Source organism: Drosophila innubila (genome assembly GCF_004354385.1).
Source record: "Drosophila innubila isolate TH190305 chromosome 3R unlocalized genomic scaffold, UK_Dinn_1.0 2_E_3R, whole genome shotgun sequence".
NCBI classification, from domain to species: Eukaryota; Metazoa; Arthropoda; class Insecta; order Diptera; family Drosophilidae; genus Drosophila; species Drosophila innubila.
In genome coordinates, this window is record NW_022995380.1 from 31,738,231 (window position 1) to 31,751,629 (window position 13,399).

At 38.2% G+C, this 13,399-nt stretch overlaps 5 protein-coding genes across 6 annotated transcripts; 2 read left to right on the forward strand and 3 right to left on the reverse strand.

Annotated features, from left to right (window-relative positions):
* Window positions 1-197: 197 nt before the first annotated feature.
* LOC117791608 (histone H2A.v) lies at window positions 198-3,076 on the reverse strand. Its single transcript, XM_034631399.1, has 4 exons — window positions 2,875-3,076; window positions 2,465-2,542; window positions 1,848-1,961; window positions 198-819 (listed from the first exon to the last, which is right to left on the reverse strand). Exons 1-4 carry the CDS (start codon window positions 2,875-2,877, stop codon window positions 589-591), a joined length of 426 nt encoding a protein of 141 aa, XP_034487290.1. The 5' UTR covers window positions 2,878-3,076; the 3' UTR covers window positions 198-588.
* Window positions 3,077-3,772: 696 nt separating this feature from the next.
* On the forward strand, window positions 3,773-6,594 carry LOC117791602 (pre-mRNA-splicing factor Slu7). The gene is made up of 4 exons (XM_034631392.1): window positions 3,773-4,451; window positions 4,988-5,216; window positions 5,276-5,459; window positions 5,783-6,594. Exons 1-4 carry the CDS (start codon window positions 3,851-3,853, stop codon window positions 6,527-6,529), a joined length of 1,761 nt encoding a protein of 586 aa, XP_034487283.1. The 5' UTR covers window positions 3,773-3,850; the 3' UTR covers window positions 6,530-6,594.
* Window positions 6,595-7,436: 842 nt separating this feature from the next.
* On the reverse strand, window positions 7,437-9,883 carry LOC117791601 (probable cleavage and polyadenylation specificity factor subunit 2). Its single transcript, XM_034631391.1, has 2 exons — window positions 9,632-9,883; window positions 7,437-9,581 (listed from the first exon to the last, which is right to left on the reverse strand). Exons 1-2 carry the CDS (start codon window positions 9,778-9,780, stop codon window positions 7,469-7,471), a joined length of 2,262 nt encoding a protein of 753 aa, XP_034487282.1. The 5' UTR covers window positions 9,781-9,883; the 3' UTR covers window positions 7,437-7,468.
* A 497-nt stretch (window positions 9,884-10,380) lies between these two features.
* Window positions 10,381-11,231, reverse strand: LOC117791607. Its single transcript, XM_034631398.1, has 2 exons — window positions 10,942-11,231; window positions 10,381-10,880 (listed from the first exon to the last, which is right to left on the reverse strand). Exons 1-2 carry the CDS (start codon window positions 11,027-11,029, stop codon window positions 10,465-10,467), a joined length of 504 nt encoding a protein of 167 aa, XP_034487289.1. The 5' UTR covers window positions 11,030-11,231; the 3' UTR covers window positions 10,381-10,464.
* Window positions 11,232-11,395: 164 nt separating this feature from the next.
* Window positions 11,396-13,352, forward strand: LOC117791605 (beta-1,4-galactosyltransferase 2). Of its 2 annotated transcripts, XM_034631397.1 has the most exons (2): window positions 11,396-11,537; window positions 12,177-13,352. In XM_034631397.1, exon 2 carries the CDS (start codon window positions 12,256-12,258, stop codon window positions 13,093-13,095), a length of 840 nt encoding a protein of 279 aa, XP_034487288.1. In that variant the 5' UTR covers window positions 11,396-11,537; window positions 12,177-12,255; the 3' UTR covers window positions 13,096-13,352. The 2 variants fall into 2 exon arrangements, with proteins under 2 accessions (XP_034487288.1, XP_034487287.1); XM_034631396.1 differs by lacking the exon at window positions 11,396-11,537 and having other exon boundaries at window positions 11,856-13,352.
* The last annotated feature ends 47 nt before the right edge of the window (window positions 13,353-13,399 follow it).

Here is a 13,399-nt window from a genome sequence, read left to right on the forward strand (position 1 = left end):
TTCATAAATAAAATCAAGAATAAAAATAACATTTTTTTAAAAAATTTGTATGAAAAATCGATGAACCTGTCTATTCGATGCTTAGTTCGAATTATCATCACTGGAATATAATAATATATATGTTTAGTTTTTAACTATGTGTGCGCACAGTTTATTTTAACAACTTTGTCTAATAAATTGTCCAATAACATTCTGTATTCGTTATTTTGTTTGTTTGTTTTTTTATTTAAAGTTTTTATTAATTGTAGATGTATTTGTGTAATTTACTTTGCTCTAAATTAAGTTTTGCTTTCGTTTTAGGCTCTTTCCCCTTTTTAACATTGCATTTTGTTTACTTTTACTTGACAATTAAGTTTACATTTGTTTGTGTATGTGTGTCTGTGTGAGTGTATGTTGTTGTTGGGAAATTTGTTGTTGTTGTAATAGATAATTATGCTTGGACGCCAACACATAATTCTTACAATGCGTCGTATATATATATTTAATTATATTTGTTTGTAATTATTAAACATAGATTGTAAAATTTGTATTCCGAAATGATCAAGAAAAGAAGAAGCTCAAGAGATGAAGGGTATTTAGTAAGGGTATTTAGTAGGCCTGCGACAGGATGACATTTCCCTTCCGCTGCGGATCCTGAACGGTTTCCTCCTTCTTTCCAATCAGCGACTTGTGTATATGCGGAATGACACCGCCTCCTGCAATTGTTGCCTTAATCAAACTGTCCAATTCCTCGTCTCCTCGAATTGCCAATTGCAAATGACGCGGCGTAATACGTTTCACTTTTAAATCTTTCGATGCGTTGCCTGCCAATTCCAGAACCTGTAAAACAAAACAAAACAATAACAGTAACAATTGTCAGTAAAAACAAAACACTCTCAAAATGCAACAGTTGTCATGGTGAAATTGTTAACAAGGTGACATTCTCTCTCTGCTTAGAGGCAGTGCTGTGAACACAGCTATTTTACCGCCAACAAATTTTTAAAAAATTGTTAAAAAAACTAAATTCTGGAGATATTCGGGCAATTTTTAAAAATGAAAAAACTACTGGAGATTCAAAGAAATTATAATATAAAAATTAGTAGTCTTATTGTGTTTCTAGTTCTTTAGCCTGTGAGATTTTGGTATTTATACAAACGAACAAAGCTAAATCGTCCATAAGTCCAATAGGAAGGATATCCACCAGTTTTTCGGATCATTTTGACACATCTGGAGATTATAATATTCTATCAAGTATTTTCTTCTTCTTGTTCAACAAAGTTCATATTATAGGGGATAAGGACATAACAGGAAACCCATTCTTTTTGGATATAAATAGCCTAATATAATAGAAAAAGGACTTGTTATAAAAATGTTTTTATAGCCATTTTTTTTATTGAATTAACCTTTCTCATATGCTGTTCTTAGTATTTCGCACACGTCTGTATATGCTTTAAGGGGTCGGAGTTGGCTCTTTAAGACTGTTACATATCTATTTCAAAACGCCTATTTCAAAGCATCTATTTCTATTTTCAAAAGATGCTGTCTTTAAAATCAGCTTTCAAACTCTAAAAGCTTTTTTAAATCTGGCTTTCATTAAAATTTTCTAGTTATTTTTTATTGTTAAAAAGTGTTATTAGGCTCTGAAGAGTTGGGGACACTACTTTTTATAAAGATCAATTGAAAATAATATACTTATATTAAATGTTATCCTTTTTATTTAATATTCACTTGAAATAAAAAATAAAATGGCTTCATGAAATCACCTTGTTAATAATTTCAACATGACATTTCCCATGCCCAATTAGAAAGCTGTTTTAGCCATAGCGTAGAAAACCGTTACAGTATATTTTTGGCGGGAAATTTCTCACCTCAGCAGTCAAGTACTCCAAGATGGCGGCAGAGTAAACAGCGGCAGTGGCACCAACGCGACCGTGCGACGTAGTGCGGCTCTTTAAATGACGATGAATGCGACCGACGGGAAACTGCACACAGAAAAAAACAATAATAATAACAAATGCATTAAAACCAAAACGCTTGTTTATGTTTTGTTACCCCCCCCAAAAAAAAAAACCACAGGGCACAGGGCAATTTAATTTCCCTCTCCGCACACACACACACACATAGATACAGTTAACAAAGTTTTTTGACACAGTAAAAATAGAGCTTTGTTTTTTTATTTTTTATTTGTTCTAAGAATTAGACAAAAAAAAATATATATATATAATCTCAGATTTTTTTTTATTATTTAAAATATTTAACAAAATTACTGACTTGCTGTACATACGTAGACAATAATAATAAAATAAAAAATACATAAAATATTTTGTTTCTGCTAATGGAAATTATCTTAACATTTTCGTGACTAACTGTATCTGCATACTTGCAAACGCACCCTGTTTACAATGTGTGCGTGCGTGTGTGAGAGCAGCACTGGTAAAAAAAGGCGCCAAAATTGTATTTGGTACAGACAACAACAACAACTCACCTGAAGACCCGCGCGCGCCGAACGTGAAACTGCCTTCGCTTTGGCTTTACCCGAATCTTTGCCCGCTTTGCCACCAGCCTGCAGAGTAGAATTAGAAAAACACAAACACAAATAAGAAACACAAAATGGTGGCGGCAACACTGCGCTTTGAGGTTAAGCATGAACACAGTTTTGCCGCCGCACCATACAATAACACTGCTTGCTAATTTGCTTATTTGAAAAGCTGAGCAATATTCGCGCTACGTGGTCCATTAATTGTGGACTGCATTAATATTTAAGTTCTCTCCATGCGAGGCACGCGCAATAAACTACACACAGTAAATGTCTCAAATCAAAGCAGCTTGCGCTGCAGTCGCAGTCGCGGCCGCAGTCACCGCCGCCGCCGCGATACACTTCATTGTTGTAATTACCATTTTTCTTATTGTATTTAATCGATTTTTCTTAATATGTTAAATTGCGTGTGGTAAATGCACAAGGCACGTATTTATTTATTTTGCGTGGAATGATTGTAGCAACTAAATCGAAATTTAGTGGTCTTTGAAATATATAAAAGACGCGTCCGCACTGTGGTATAAATTTTACACGAATGACGCCGTCACAGAGTTGCCAGTAGAGCTGTATCGAATCGTTCGGATTAAGTTCTATTGAACTAGTGCCTAAAGTGAAGGAACGAACTAAATCCCGGATTGTAGCTCATTTAGTTCAGTGAGTAGAATTCAAATATAGTTCGTTCAGTGAAAAGGCTTAAATACTGTTCGTTCAGTGAAAGAAAAGTTCCGTTGTTTTTCGACTTAGCGTCAGTGTTGCCATTGTCTACGGGTCATAAAAACTCTAAACTAGCCTTTGAAAGAAGCTATAAATAGCCAGCAAATTTTGTTGGTAGCTAAAAAAAAACGTTAGAGTAAGGAAACGATGTTTTTTTTATTGATTTATAATTTTTAATTTTTGTTAGTGATGGGCAAAACAAATTGAGCATCAATAACATAGATTAGTTCTTTTGTCTCCGCACGTTTTGTTCATTTGAGTTGCAGCCCTGTGTGATCGACCACAAGCTGAAACGGCCCGCATTTATATATATATATATATATTTTTTTTAATTTGGTAGAAAACAAACAATTTAATGAACATTTTTATTTTGAAATTAAACAAAATAATGGCGACCGCTTTTATGAATGCTGTGCACTTTATTGTGTCTCGGCGAGAGAAGCAGAGCAAAACTTTATTTAGTTGCATTCAAAAATTTGACAAAAACTAACTGTCTGCACTGCCACTGCGTTTGTAAATCAGCTGTTTCTGTAAAAAGCTGGCAGCACTGGCGTACGTTCATTTGAGCTTGCAGCCCTGGCACCAAAACAAGCTGATTGATTTATTAACTTACGGATAAAAATGAGTTCAGGTGCGATTCGTACGCCTGTGTCGCAAATAATCCACAACAAGGATGACCAAGATGCGGAGGAGGAACCAAAGAAAAAGTCACGCGAGGATTGGCGCAAAGCCAAGGAGCTGGAAGAGGCGCGAAAGGCGGGAACTGCGCCAGCCGCAGTGGATGAAGAAGGACGCGACATAAATCCGCACATTCCGCAGTATATATCGAATGCTCCCTGGTACTATGGCTCCGCGGGACCGACACTGAAGCATCAGCGCCCACAGCACGAGGATGAGCGCGGTCATCTGGACAACCGGGCACCCAAGGGATTGGACACAACAAGATTGGTCACCAAATTCCGGAAAGGAGCCTGCGAGAATTGTGGAGCAATGACGCACAAACGCAAGGATTGCCTGGAGAGACCGAGGAAAGTGCAGGCCAAATACGCCGAATCGATTGTTGTCCATGACGAGCACTTGGTGAACGATGCATCGATTAACTATGATGAAAAGCGCGATCGCTGGAGTTCCTATGATCCGTCCAATCATCGCGAGATCATCGAGGAGTACGAAAAAGTCGAAGAGGCAAAGCGACAGTTAAAGGCGGAGAAGCTTAAGAACGGTAAGAATGCCCTGTAAATAGGCTCTTAAATGCCGAAGATATAGTGAACCTATTTAAACCAAATTTGGCCAGAATGTACAAAACCAACTTAAATCCATATTCTATCAGTTTGGTTAAGATATCTCAAAAAACAAAAAAATTTTTAATACTAAAACTTGATTTTTAACTGCGCGTCTCTATAGCCACTATATAATATAGTGGTCCGACTTGAACCAAATTTAATCAGGATATAAAAGACTAGCCCAGATGTATATTGTGTCAGTTTGGTTCAGATATCTCAAAACGTCAAGAAGTTTTTCATACTAAAACTTCATTTTCGATCTATCGTTCCGATGGCAGCTATATGATATAGAGGTCCGATCCAAAAATAAAAACAAACTCTGAGATCTACGCGTTAAAACAGACGGATTTCTTTGATTTCAAAAAAGATTTGTTAAATAATATTAATATTCAAATTAAAAACTCAAATAAGTTTGAAAAACGATGATTTTACTTATAAACTCAGCTTATTTTAACTGCTTTTCAATCAATTCCAGATCCCGATGCGGAGATTTCGGATGAGGAGGGCAACGAGGACAAGTACGTGGACGAGGTGGACATGCCGGGCACCAAGGTCGATTCCAAGCAACGTATTACCGTACGGAACTTGCGCATACGTGAAGATACTGCCAAATATTTGCGCAACTTGGATCCAAATTCGGCTTATTATGATCCCAAAACGCGCTCTATGAGAGATAATCCCAATCCAGCGGTGCCAGCGGAAGAGTAAGTGCTACCAACTCTTCTAATTATACATTTCTCTTAAAGTCAATTTGAATTTTTAGAGCGGAATTCGCGGGCGAGAATTTCGTGCGTTTCTCTGGGGACACCACCGCACAGGCCACCGCACAATTGTTTGCTTGGGAGGCACACGGAAAGGGAGTCGATGTCCATCTCTTGGCCGAGCCCACAAAACTGGAACTGCTTCAGAAGGAATACGAACAGAAGAAGGAACAGTTCAAGTCAAGTGTAAGTCAAAGTCAATAATTGAGGAAATCCATTCCCTATACGAATGTCGAAAAATTTAACTCAGAATACGTAAAATCGTAAGAAAAAATTACGTGAATTTTAAAGACCAAATTAGGAATCCAAAATTAGAAAAAGACAAAATTACGAAAAAAAATTTGGTTAAATTCCTATTTCATGATTTTTATATTTTTCCTCCTTATTTTGAACTTTAATAATTAAATTCTTTGTATTTTTGTTGCTTTAATTCCTTCGGAATTCGAATGAGTTACCAATGAAATCCATTCGATCTATAAACAAAAAATTATTTTCATTTTCATTTGTAGACCAAGACAGATATTGTGGAGAAGTATGGAGGGGAGGAGCACTTGGAGGTGCCATCGAAATCTTTGCTGCTCGCGCAAACCGAGGAATACGTCGAGTATTCCCGCAGTGGCAAAGTCATCAAGGGCATTGAGAAGCCCAAGGCGAGAAGCATCTACGAAGAGGATGTGTATATCAATAATCATACGACCATTTGGGGCAGCTTTTGGAATGCCGGACGTTGGGGCTACAAGTGTTGCAAATCCTTTATCAAGAACTCGTATTGTGTGGGCATGCAGGAACCGGAAGGTTACTCCGACCAGCAGCATTCCACAACAACAACAGGAACAACAACAACAATTGCTCCTGCTCCTGTGGAAACCCTGTCAAGAGCTCAGGATGTAGATATACCAGAGAGATCAACAGCTGAATCCGAAGTTGATTCTGCGCCCAGCTCGGTGGATTCTTCCGATGATGAGGAGATCGTTGAGGAGATCAAAAAGTCTAAGAAAAAGTCCAAGAAGCGTGAAAAGAAAAAGAAGGCCAAGGAACAGCGTAAATACAAAAAGAAACACAAGGAAGCAAAGGAAAAAGAAAAAGATAAGGAAACTTTAACTATACGCTCCTCCAAGTCAATTCCTGAGGATTTGGATGATCGCAAGCGTCCTTATAACAGCATGTACGATGTCAAGGCACCGACCGAGGATGAAATCGAGGAGTGGAAGAAGAAACGAACGCGCACTGAGGATCCCATGCTGCAATTTATATAGGATAATCCTTTGCTATATGTAACTCTCAATGTTAATACGACTCCATAAACATATTACCTAAACAATCAACATTAGTTTGAAATTGGCAATTAATTTGCATTGATTGAAATTTTAAATTTTCAACTATTTTTAAAACTTCACAGAGGCCAAATAAATTTTGTTCGAAATTTATTAAATTTGAATACAAAATAATTCAAAGACTAAACCATGATCAATATGACATTCCGTTTGAAAATCGGTTCAGTTTTCATAAAGTTATGGAAGTTTGAAGTTGGTCAGACTTTGAATCAAGCAACTTTACAAGTCAAAATTTTTGTCAGATTTGACATGATTTTTTACAGAAATATGAAATGTTTCAGAATCAAATTTAAAGTGTTGTTTTATACTAATTACTATATATGGAGTTTATTAAAAGTGAAAACTTGAGATTTAAAATTTTGAATTTTCGAAAATTCAAAGGGGGGACCCTTAGCATTGAAATCGAGATCCAGAGGGCAATATTTTTTTTTATGAATTACATAAAATTTGAATGCAGAATGAATTTAGAGACTAAACCATGATCAAAATGACATTCCGTTTGAAAATCGGTTCAGTTTTGATAAAGCTATGACAGTCTCTGTATCTAGGCACTTTGCAAGTCAAAATATTAGTTAAATTTTACATGATTATTTACAGAATTATAAAAGGTTGCAGAATCAAATTAAAAATGTTGTTTTAAGCTGAATACGATACACGGAGTTCGATATCTGTTTCTTTTATTGTGTTGATTTTAAGGATGTCGTATTTTTTGTATTCTTCGGACAAAGGGAAAGAAGATCTTATAAACCTAAATATTTACATTTAAGGAGCTCTACTTCTGTCGAAATGTCCCGCTTTATGTCCCAAAGTAAATAAAGAAATCAATTTACATTTGTGTGAGGGGTATTTCTTTAGTATTCTTCAGACAATGGCGTATTGCTCGTAGAGTAGTTCGCGAATCTTGTAGTAATCCTCGGAGATGCAGCCCTCCATGGCCACTTTGCCGACATCCACACGCCGTAGAGCCAGCGTACCGTTACAGCACCACAGTACTCCGCCGGAGAATTCCGAGTTGATGTTGTTGCGCATGAGAATCTGCTTGAAATCGGACAATTTGAGTTCGTTAATGAGCACCGAGTTGTGCACGGGAATCTCGTCCACATCGAGTGTCTCCAGTGTCAGAGTTTTGGAGTCCTGAGTGGCTGCATCCTGTTCGACGCTGACTTCCGTTTGCATCGGTGCATCGATGGCTTGAAGACGCATTCCCAGACGTCCATCGATCCAGGCAACCTCCGCATCCTTGCCCCGCTGGAACTGCAGCTGGGAGACGAGTCCTTCGGTAAGGCGCACCTGATAGATGTGTATCTCGGTGGTGACATCAATGATCTCGCCCTTTTGTGGTGCAAAGACACGTGCTCCAACATTCTGTTCACAATGCCGGGCAACAACTTGGGTGCCATCTGGAGATCCGTGCACCACAATGACACGCCGGGGACGCAGCTGGGAGAGTATCTTCAGCATGGATTCACCATCGGAGCGTCCCTCGAAATCGATGCGTTGTATCTGTGCATTCACCTCAATCGTTTTGCGTTGACTCAACAACTTGGTGGGTTTCTCCAGCAGCTGCAGTTCGCCATCAGTTCCTCCATTTGATGGTTGCTCCACTTGTGTTTCCTCCTTCTTGATGTTCTCCTTGTTCTGCTCATCCGTGGCATACTCATAGTTGGCATCCACAATGCGATAATCATCCAAATTGATGACCTCACCATAATCATCATATTTAAGCTTCTCCTCGTGGTAGGGAAACATCACATGATGTCGTTTATTCGACTTGAAGAACCCAGAATGATGACGTCCCTCGGCACGTACTACAATATCATGTTTGCCGGTAATAATGCTCATTTCAATGTCATCCTCAGACTCGGAGCTGCTTTCCTCCTCGACTTCGGGTTTAACAATCAACGGATTTAGTTTCTCGCCTTGTGTGCGCAAATATTCATCCAGTTCAGAGCCTTCTAATTCCACACGTCGTCGTATATCCAACTCTAATTGTCTGCCTGGAGTTGAATTCTCCACCAGTTCCATGGCCAAAGAGCCGGGACCAGTTCTTGTGGTGAATATAATGCTATTATTGGGATTCCCCGCCCACTGTATGAAGAGTTCTCTTGTGTAGCCGCTTTCCAGGTCTGGTGTGCTGGCCAGCACCACCTTGGGACCCGCTGGCAACTTATAGACATCCGCCAGACTATGACAGAGATTGATATGCTTAAATTGAAACGGATTATTTCTGGCCCCCTCAAAGGCTTTGGTCAGCTTATCGCTCATCCACTCAATCTGTGACTTGGCAAACTCAATGACATTGTAGCTGACATTGTTCAATAACGCCAAGGAGTAGGCCATCAAACCCGACTCCTTGTTCTTCCACAGCTGATCCAGCATATGAGCCAGCTCCAAGACACGTCCCGCCGTATCCACAGCAATTAAAACATTGCCATTATTGCGTACAGTCTGTAATATGTTGGTCATTAGCTTCTCATCACGTGCACGTCTCCTTGCCTGCTGATACTGTGCATTATAGGCATCTGTGATCAACAATGAAGGACGCTGTAATCTGTCCAGCTCACAGCCACTTAAATGTCGTTCCTTCTTGTGATTAAAGTCAATGGCATAGACGATATCCTCCTCGCCGACCTTTACAATCTTCCAGATAGTGCCACCAATCATATGACCCGCATTTAGAGGCGTTATTGAGATGCCATAACCTTTCCCCTTCAACGAAACTGTTTGATTGTATTTGAGTTGTGTTATCTTCTCAAATGCCGTATCCACATCATCGAGTGAGAACAGATCAAAGTCGTACATATTAAAATGGGACATGTACAAATCGTACATGAACATTTGTCCCATTTTGAAGACGGGAATCGTGGCATAAATGGGACAATTTAATCCCAACTTGCCCACCAAATACGGCAGTGCACCCAGATGATATGCATCCGGATGGGAGAGTAGAACAGCGTCCAGTGTATGCACTTGCCTGAAATTAATACACTTTAATATATTTAATCACACTTTTACACTGATTACCTCTTCAATTCCTTTATAAAATTCGGATCGAATTTCTCATCCCAACCGCAATCCAACAATATTCGCACATCGTCTATTTGTAGTATATAGCAGGGAGGTGACTCGTCCATCGCACCAGATATCGTGTGCAATTTAATAATTGATGTCATTTTAAGTTATTTTTACAGCACAAGTTTAAGAAATATCCAATGCATTTATTAAAATTGTAGTAAACAAATGAAATGTAATGCGTTTATCAGCCGGTCTGCTCGATACTGTACTCTTATCGATAACGAGTCATATCGAGCAAATCTCTGTTGGCGCTTTGCTAACAAATCGATAGCTTACTCACAAAACAGAGCTGCCAATAAGCCTATTTCTGGCTAGTTGTGACTACTTCACTACTGCCAATTTTGCATTTATGTTGTGGTTTTAGTAGTTTTTTTTAAGTAAATAAAGCCACTATAATCATAAACTATTATTTGTGTCTTAGGTGCATATATGCCTGTCCTATTTTAGCATTTTTTTCTAACTTGTTTCCTTTCAAATTAAAATTCTGCTTAAAAAATATCTCCGGAAATCTACTCGGTCTTAAAAATTTATAATGAAAAATGTCTCTTAGTAAAAAAAAAAATACATAATGATGCTATCATTGACAAGCAAAACAATAAAAATGTTCATACGAAAAGTGTTTGTCTTTTCCTTTTATTTAATTTTCATATTTTTTTCCGTTACTTGTCTTGTTTCTGCATTAAAATAATATATTTTTAAAACAATGTATTTTTATAAGTAAGATATTTGATATTTCACAGTCTTTTCAACTCTTTGAATATTTCAACTTAAGCATCACAAAATCAGGAAAGATCTTCCACACTGCGGAAATTTGGAAAAGTCATATCAATATCGTCAAACTCTTCAAGCCGGCGATGATTGTTACGCCGTAATCGAATGCGGCGATAAGTAGCCTGTGTGCGGTCTATTGGATGAAGAACAACCATACAGTAAAGTATTAGTGTGACGACAATCACTCCAAACAATATCAGTAGAATGGCAACCGCAAGATTTTCCCTTTTTGGCGGTAAACGATTAAAAATTTTCGTTTTATTTGCTATACCCCGGGCACAATATTCCACATCATTGCTATCGATGTCATCTGCCTTCCAGTCTGGATGCTGATAATGTCCCTGCCAACAAATGCACTTCAAATTGGCGCCAACTTTTGTGCATATAGCGTTATCTGGACATTCGTTAAGTTCCGTGCAATTTTTAACTGTAAGTGGATTCATTTAATAATAAACTTGAAAATTCGCAATTAAATTCTTTTTACAAACATTGTAAATGCCAATCGTCGTCGGGTAATCCAAAAATGTAGCTGCAGCATACGGTTAAGTAAACAAAATATTTAAATGCGTTGCACATTTCTCTTGGTCAAATAAATCGGGCATATGTAGGTGTTAACAGCTTAACGAGCGAGGAGCGACTGCTTTGAATGAACTATTATCTAATCGACGATATTGCTATCTTGTCAAATACACAAACGTATGTATGCAGAAACATTTGAAAGTTCATATATATGCTCCCATTTTTTTATTTGGTCCAGTGTTAATAGTTTTTCTGAAATGACATCTGTACATATTTACTTTGAAGACAACCATTCTGGATGGGTAAATATCTTTCAACTGTTTACCCAATTAGTATACAAGTGTTTAAACAATTATCATAATTGTGCGCAAAAACTTTTCCGAGCAATTGTAAAATTTTTGCCATATCTTATCATAGCATTTTATGGCTTTATGTATGTACATACATACTCGCGTATTTATAGTAGAAAATAAAATAATCAATAAGCCGTGTCGTAGCTGAATATAGTTTAGTGTGTACTCGAACATTGACGGACTAACAGATGTCCCGTTAAATCTTTGAATTTGTAAGTAATTAATACTATTTTCGAAATAAGCTTCTGGATTTATAATAAAGAATTTCCAACTGTTGTTTATTATTGCAAATTGCTGCAACCCGTAATAACTATTAGTTAGCAATTTAAATTTCAAACCGATTTAAAAGCTTATCGAAATGCAAGAGTACCACTAATTAGTACATAGCGATATAATTGCCTTACATTGATACGTGTTGTAATTTCCGGTTCAATTTTGCTGAATAAGTTCAATTACTTGTTTATTTCGCAACGTACAAAAATTAATTCTTAACAGTAATTCATTTACTAATTGTAATTGTAATAATATTAAGTAATATTAATAATATTAAGTAAAATTAAATTTTAACTCACCAACCGAACGAAATGGACGTTGTGGTTCATAAATGGTTCGTTCATTTGAAGTTGTGCTGAGCGAAAAGCAGTTCGCTCGATAAGAAAGAACAAACCAAACCCGTGTTTTGTTGTTAGTGTGGAAATTTGCTTATTTTGAATGCAAGATTGGTCATAATAATAAAATAAACGCCCGCAATGAGACGTGGCGTTTAATTGGAGTTGATCAAAATAATCGTGAATAATGTTAATTCGGCTGTGCCAGCACAGTTTTCATATATATGACCTGCTCATTTTCAGCGGCGCTTTGACATTGATTGTTTACATTTTGCTGCCTCATCGATTTGCACTGCGCTATGATTACATCGATCGGAAGCACATGGAGGAGTCGCTGCTGGCGGAAACGACGACCAATGTGTCCAGGACACAGCTGTCAGCTGACGACTGCAGCTACAAAGAAGTCATAGATGGCAGCAGCTTTGTTTACGATGCCTTTCATCGGGAGAAAATTCATCGTGGCGAGGAGATCCGTCTGGGCGGGGAATATCAGCCGGAGGAGTGCCGTGCCCGCTACAGTACGGCCGTTATAGTGCCATATCGGGATCGTCAGGAGCAGCTGGCGGCATTTCTTAGCTACATGCATAATTATCTGCGTCAGCAGCTCATCCATTATCGCATCTTTGTGGTGGAACAGAGCGATCGAAAGCCATTCAATCGTGCCATGCTCTTTAACATTGGCGCCAAGATTGCCGCGAGCTATGGTTATCCCTGTTTGATACTGCACGATGTGGACCTGATGCCACTGAACTCGGGACAGATCTATGCCTGCTCCGCATTGCCGCGTCACATGAGCTCCGCCTTGGACAGCTGGCGTTTCCATTTGCCATATCGAACGCTTTTTGGCGGCGTTGTGGCAATCAGTACCGCACAGTTCAACATGATCAACGGCATGTCAAATCTGTATCATGGTTGGGGCGGTGAAGATGATGATTTTTACGAGCGCTTAAAAGTCGTCGGTGTGGAGATCTGTCGCTTTGATCCGGCGTACAGTGAATACACAATGCTAAAGCACAAACATGAAATACCAAATGAGAATCGCTTGTCACTCTTAAGATCCGCTTCACTGCGCATCCACAAAGATGGTCTCAATTCGCTCGAGTATAAGGAGCTGGAACGCAGGATGCACAGTCTCTTCACCCACATTCTTGTCGAGACCTAGAAGATATCTAAAAAGAGAGCTAATAGAGACCTAAACGAGACCTTAGAGAGACCTAAACTCGCCTTCAGCCTTTGCCGTAAGCAATTTGTTAATTAGCTTTTAGGGCTTTTTTAGTTAAGGGAATCTCTGTGAGCCCAGTATAAATGAATCTACAAATAATATAAATATTTATAAATGATTGTAAAGTAAACAAAAGAGATTTGAAATGTTTGATGAATAATTGAATGAATGTATAAAATACGAATTGCGAGTTTTAATTAAAACTAGTTTTTATTTAAATATTTTGTAGAATCTTCCAGCAATT